A 6000-nucleotide genomic window follows, 5' to 3' on the forward strand; every position below is an offset into this window, starting at 1 on the left:
GCACACATTGACATGCAGCCTCAGGGGTGGAGTCAGGCAACACCCCCGCCCCCCAGCCGTCCGCCTGCCCCATCCCTCCATCTGTCTGTCCTGGGCAGGAAGGGAACAGTGGGGGAGGGGAGGACAAGCAGGAAGAGGAGATGAGAGGCCCATAGACCCTTCAACTACAGGCCTCTCTCTCTTCCTGGAGGGCTTCTAAGGAAGCCCGGCCCAGAGAGGTTAGGGTACCTGTCTGAGGCCCCACAGCCAACAAGTGGGTGGGCAGAAGGTTGGGTGTCCCTGAAGATGGGGGAGGAAATGGGACAGGATGTGGCTCAGGGGAGCTTCCCTTCAGCATGACAAGGGGGCTGGGAGGACCTCCAGCCTGCAGAGAGGAGCCACGGGTGGGGGCTGGGGTGACGGCTCTCACAGCAGGGACAGACTGCCAAATCTGGCAGGGGAACTGCAGGGCCCAGCGCTCCTGGATGCCTCCCCAGCGGAGGTAGCCCAGCCAGGGATGGTGGCGTTTGGAGACAGGTAAGGACAGACACCTCGTGTTGCAACAGAGACCTGGGCTGGGGATGCCCGCCCCAGCCCTCCACGGCCCCATGCCCGGATGCCAGCTGTTCTGCAGACCATGGTGACTCCTTCCTTGCCCGGCAGACAGTTCCCAGCCCCAGGGAGACTCTAAGTCACAGATCCCAGCTCCTCCCTGCACGTGCCAGTGGTCAGGTTCCTCGGCCTTGGTTTCCACGGCTGTGAAATGGTCATCACGAGCACTGGGAGAGTTCAATGTGTGGCAAAATGGCCAAGCACTGGAGCTAGGACACCAGGCTCGAATCTGAGCTCTGCTGCAGGACTTTGAGCAGATGACTGCGCCTCCCTGTGCCTTGGTCTCTTCATCTGTAAAATGGGGTTAATAACAGTCCCCTCCTCATAGGCGGTTCTAGGGATTAATAAGCAAATATTTTCTAAAAACATCTAGAACATTGTCTGGCAAGCAAAAGACGAAATACTTAGCACAGTGCCAGGCAGGGAGCCGGCCAAGGGATGAAATGAGGGGGAAGGGCGGCCACTGGTCCTGGGGCCTGATCTTGGAGGAGCCTCGAATGCCAGCTCAAGCGGACGGGGGTAGCCTGGGGTGATGGGCGCCGCTAGGGTGTTTGAGGGACAAAGTGATGGGTCTGGGGGAAAGTGTGGTGGGCTGGGGGTTAGGAGGCTTGAGAGGAAGGGGCAGAGGAAAGCTCTCCAGGCCCCGCTCTCACGGGAGGAAGTGTCAGTGGCCCAGGGAGAGGAAGTCTGGCTGACTGCACCATTGGCCTCTCGCAGGGGGCCGCGTGAAGACGTGGAAACGCCGCTGGTTCATCCTGACTGACAACTGTCTCTACTACTTCGAATTCACCACTGTAAGCAGGATGCTCCTGAGCCTGCCCCTGCCCCTCTCCCCACTCCCAGACTAGTGCTAATCAGTCCACTCACAGAGCTTGGGGCCCCTTTGAGACCATTCAGCCCCCCTCCGCACCCAGGGGGGGGAGACTGAGCGGCAAGGAGGAGGAGGGGCAGCCTCCTAACTCCCTGCCTGGGCTCTCCGTGCACTGCTCCCCTCCCCCTCCAAGGCTGGACAGAGTCTGGGGAGATGAGTGCACTCCTCTATGAGTTTGGGGAGCCCCACAAGTTCACTCCCTGCCCTGGGTGTCAAGGCTGCATTTGCTGATCCTGGCCTTCCCCGGCCCCTCCTGCAGGACAAGGAGCCACGGGGAATCATACCACTGGAGAACCTCTCTGTGCAGAAGGTGGACGACCCCAAGAAGCCAGTAGGTGGCACAGTGGGGTCCTGAGAGCCCCAGCTGCTGGGGGAATTTCTGAAATGGGGAGGGAGGCCAGGGGGCGGCTGGCCTGGACCCTCCAGAACCTGGGGGCAGGTCAACGGCATCAAAAGGGCATGGTCTCATTGTCTCTCAGAGCCTGCCTCTGACACTGGCCGATGACCTTGAGTAAGTCTCTGCTCCTTTCTGAGCCTCAGTTTCCCCAGCAGTCAGCTGGGGGTTTTAGGGGAAACGGTGGATTTAGGTCGTGCCTGGCACATAGTAGGTTCTCAGCGTGAGGAGGAGCAGCTCCTGCCCCTTGGCCCTGCATGGGAAGCCGGCCTGGGGTGGGGTGTGTCTTGCTGTCGGTCCGAGCCCCAAGTGGCTAGTCCTCGCTGAACACCCGGGAAAGCCCGGCCCGGCCGCCCTCTCCTCCCACCCCTACCCAGCCCTCACCCAGCCACCTCCCCGCAGTTCTGCCTGGAGCTCTACAACCCCAGCTGCCGGGGCCAGAAGATCAAGGCGTGTAAGACGGACGGCGAGGGCAAGGTGGTGGAGGGCAAGCACGAGTCTTATCGCATCTCTGCGTCCAGCGCCGACGAGCGCGACCAATGGATCGAGGCCATCCGGTAAGGGCCAGCTGGGCCTGCTGTCCCTCCCGGAGGCCCCTGCTTCTCTCTGGGCCTTGTCTCTTTGTCCGCAAAAGGGGTTAAATCCAGAATCTCCCTCCTGTCTCCGGCATGCAAATCCCTGCCACCCAGATTCTGTAGCCAGGCCCCAGGACACAGGGGAGCAAGGCCCCAATTTCATGGGCTGGCGGAACGATCCCATGAGATGTTGCATGTAAAGCTCTCTGCCCAGTGCCTGACCCGTGGTCAGTGCTCTTGAATGACGCTCTCATTGGCACCAGGATCCAAAGGGGCCCTGGAAAGACCTGGTGGAGAGGGAGGGAAGGGCTCTCTAAGGGGAAGGACCAGTACCGGCAAAGACGAGAGGGCAGGTCAGTGCAGGGCCTCCCTGGATAGCAGCCTGGTGTCCTGGGGGGCCTGGTGCCGGGCAGTGCAGGGGGCCTGGCTCTGCAGGGACCGGGCAGTGGGAGACCAAGTCCTTAGTCGCCATGGCAACTAGTGCGGGTTTCTCCTGGGGGCACTGGGGAGACTGGTAAACAGAGAAGGGGTGTGGCCAGGTGAGGAAGGCCATGGTGTAGGGGCTGATTTTGAGGTGCCGGGATGGGCAGTGGAGGGAGCCAGGTGAGGGGCAAGAGCCAATGGGGAGACGTGGGTGATGGTGGGTCCTGTCAGCCAGAGGATGACACCGAGGAGTTGCCGGGCCAGGGGCTGTGTCCCAGGGACTTGCGGGGTCTTTCCCCTCAAGCCGTGCAGCAGTCCTGTGAGGTGGCCAGGCCAAACCCACTCTGACCTCCATTTTACAGATGAGGCCCCGAGCCCCCCCCAGGGGAGGGACCTGCCCCCGCACATAGCCAGTGGGGGGCAAGCAGGCCTGCTGGCTCCATCTGGGCTCCTTCCGCCTCCTTCTGGGAGTCTGAAGAGGGGTCCGGAGAACTGGGGGAGGGGGGGCAGAATTCCCAAAGCTGTCCGCTCTCAGCCTCACCCTCTCCCGCCCGGCCTGTGGGACTCCGGGCAAGGCTGACTCACCGTAACCTGGTCCTTGGTGGGGCCATCTGGCCTTTCTCCTGCAGCCCGGCAGGCCATCCCCTCCCTGGGAGACCCACGCCCCTGCTACAAACCCTGGGCGCTGGGAGCCCCTTGGCAGCCAGCCCAGCCCTGCGATCTTTTCACCTGCTCTCATTTCAGAGGCAGCATCACCCGTGTCCCCTTCTACGACCTGGTCTCTGCTCGGAAGAAGAAGATTGCCAGCAAGCACTGAGCTTCCTGAGAGGTGGTGCCGGGGGGTCCAGGGGTCACGGGAACCCCATGACCTGTGGTACCTGGAGACTTATATCCCACCCCAGGACACCCTTTTCTGGCGCATAGACATTGTCCCCGCCCCCATGACTTTGAGCTACCAGGAGTGGGGGGTAGAGGGGGCAGGGCTCAGGAGGGTGGGTGGGAAGCCTCACGGGCTCAGAGGTGACACTTAGGTCCCCCGGCTCTCGGCACCCAGGCACTGCCAGGAAAGGCCCCTGCCCCCTGCCCACGTCACTGCAGCAAGGAGCGAGGAAAGCAGCCCCAGAACCCTGCACCCTGTCCTCCCTTTGGGCCTCAGTCTCCTCTTCTGTGAAACATCTCCTGGACTCTGAAACGCTGTCGGCCCTCGAGGGAGGAGGAGCCGTGGGGATCCTGAGTGCTTCCCGCCCTTGGCCATGGTAATGCCTCCTCCTTCTGCTCAGGGGGTTCTCAGCCAGCCCCTCCCCTGTCTTTGGCTGGGGCTTGGCCGTCCCTGCCTGAGGGACCCACACACACAGCTCAGACCCACAGACAGGACCGCCGGGAGACGCCAGGAGCACTGGACTAGGAGCCCAGCACCTGCAGACTCCATCCCAGCTCCGTCTCCAAATTGCTGTGTGTCCTCTGCCAAGTCACACTCCTCTGGTTCTTGGAAAACTGCGGGGTTTGGATAGAAACGTCTTGGTGCCTTCTGTGTCTGTGCCCTTCACCCCCAGCAACGGTAACAGCCCCAGTGCAGATCCCAGCGGTGCCCCACCTGCCACCTCCCTCCTCACGGACCACTTCCTTTCAGTAGAAGGACAAGATTGTACTGGGTCCACCTAAGGAGCTTCTGGCTGGAGATGTCTGCACTTGATGCCTGAGCTGGTGGGGCTCTGACCGAAGGCTGCAGGGAAGCCAAGAGCAGAGTGGGCTCCAATCGCAAGGATGTCCATTTTGGAGGAGGGGCAAGTGGGAATCCTCAAGAAAACGGCAGAGAGCATCCCTGACAGATGTATGCAAGCAGGGCTGGTGGTACAGCCACGAAGCCAAGAAGAGAGCGCTTTGTGACCCGTGGTGACCAGGAGGGCGGCCTGGAGGCAGCGTCCATGCCACTGAATGACATAGAAGCTTGTGGCAGAGCCTCAGCCCCAGCCTCTCTGCTGACCACTGACCAGGGGTCCTGTGGTGGTGAGGGGCTGCCCCAGCGGGTCCTGGCACCCTGAGACCCGCGGTAGCGCATCAAGGCTTGAGCTGACTTCCCAGCACGCACGCAAGCAACTCTGCCTTCAGGGAGGCCCCAGCCTGGAGGAGGAGTCCTTGAACAGGCTCCTTCTCAGAAGCCCTTCTCACCGCCTCACACAGGCTCTGGGGGAGACCCTGGAGGGCAGTTCCCTGGCAGGAAAGCAGGAGATGCGGTTGCGTCTGCCCCACCACCAGCCTGAGTGGGCGAGCCAGAGCGAGGTGGGCTCCCCAGGGGAGGGGAGGCAGTCTCTCGTCCCCTCCACCCCCACTAGCACACGCACACCTTTCGTGGGGTCAGGGAGAGAGTAGCTGTCTTGTGGGGGGTGAGATCCTCGTCTCTGGAGGTGTGCGAGTGTCTGGTAATGACACGGTACCGAAGAGGGTCTGGGATGGGCATCTGCAGGGGGCCTTGGCGGGCATCTGAGGACTTCCACAGACCCCACGTCAGCCTGGGAACTGGATGGCACCGCTGCCGCCTCCTTAGGCCCCTGAAGGGACAGCCGGGGGTCATGGAAGGAGCACTGGGCTGAGGGTCATGGGCTCCGAGGTCCTCTCCCACCACTGGCACACGCTGGCTGTGTGGCCTTCACCCCCCGCCCCCCTTTCCCTCTTTGGTCCTCAGCTTCCTCCCCCATCGTTGAGAGGGTGGAAGCAGTGTTTTGCAGGCATGAGTGGCTGTCCTGGAAATCACTCAGAAGACAGAATAAAGCTCATGATACATCTCGGGAGTGGGGTCTGTCCTCTCTGTGACCACACCTGCCGTCCTTGACGCCCTCCCCCCCCCTTCAGGCCCTTCACCCTCGTTCCTTTCCCAGCTGAAGGCAGGAGGACCAGACAGGGAAGAGTGGGCCCTCAGAGGGCCCCGGACCCTCATCCTCTGGGCAACACGGCTGCCACCCAGACAGATGTCCCCGGAGGCTGGATTTGTGACGGAGGTCCCCTCAGAGCAGGGGCAGGGGAGAAGTGGCCCTGTCAAGGCCAGGGAAAGGCAAAAGAATTTCCCAACAGGCAGTGCTGGCTGAAGAGAGAGTGAACGGCTGCCTCGGAAGGCAGGTATCCAGGCTGGCTCCAGAAGGACGCAAGTA

General features: G+C 62.0%; 1 protein-coding gene across 1 annotated transcript in view; it reads left to right on the forward strand.

The window, feature by feature from the left end:
- The window catches only part of CYTH4 (cytohesin 4), a 28333-nt gene extending 22690 nt beyond the window's left edge, over window positions 1-5643 (forward strand). Inside the window, exons 10-13 of the mRNA XM_006742226.3 lie at window positions 1309-1385; window positions 1722-1793; window positions 2259-2413; window positions 3599-5643. Coding sequence (XP_006742289.1) covers window positions 1309-1385; window positions 1722-1793; window positions 2259-2413; window positions 3599-3671 — 377 coding nt within the window. The 3' untranslated portion in view covers window positions 3672-5643. The remainder of the gene's footprint in view (window positions 1-1308; window positions 1386-1721; window positions 1794-2258; window positions 2414-3598) is intronic.
- Window positions 5644-6000: the final 357 nt, after the last annotated feature.

This window comes from Leptonychotes weddellii, chromosome 5 (genome assembly GCF_054177405.1).
Source record: "Leptonychotes weddellii isolate Sample4059 chromosome 5, ASM5417740v2, whole genome shotgun sequence".
NCBI lineage: Eukaryota > Metazoa > Chordata > Mammalia > Carnivora > Phocidae > Leptonychotes > Leptonychotes weddellii.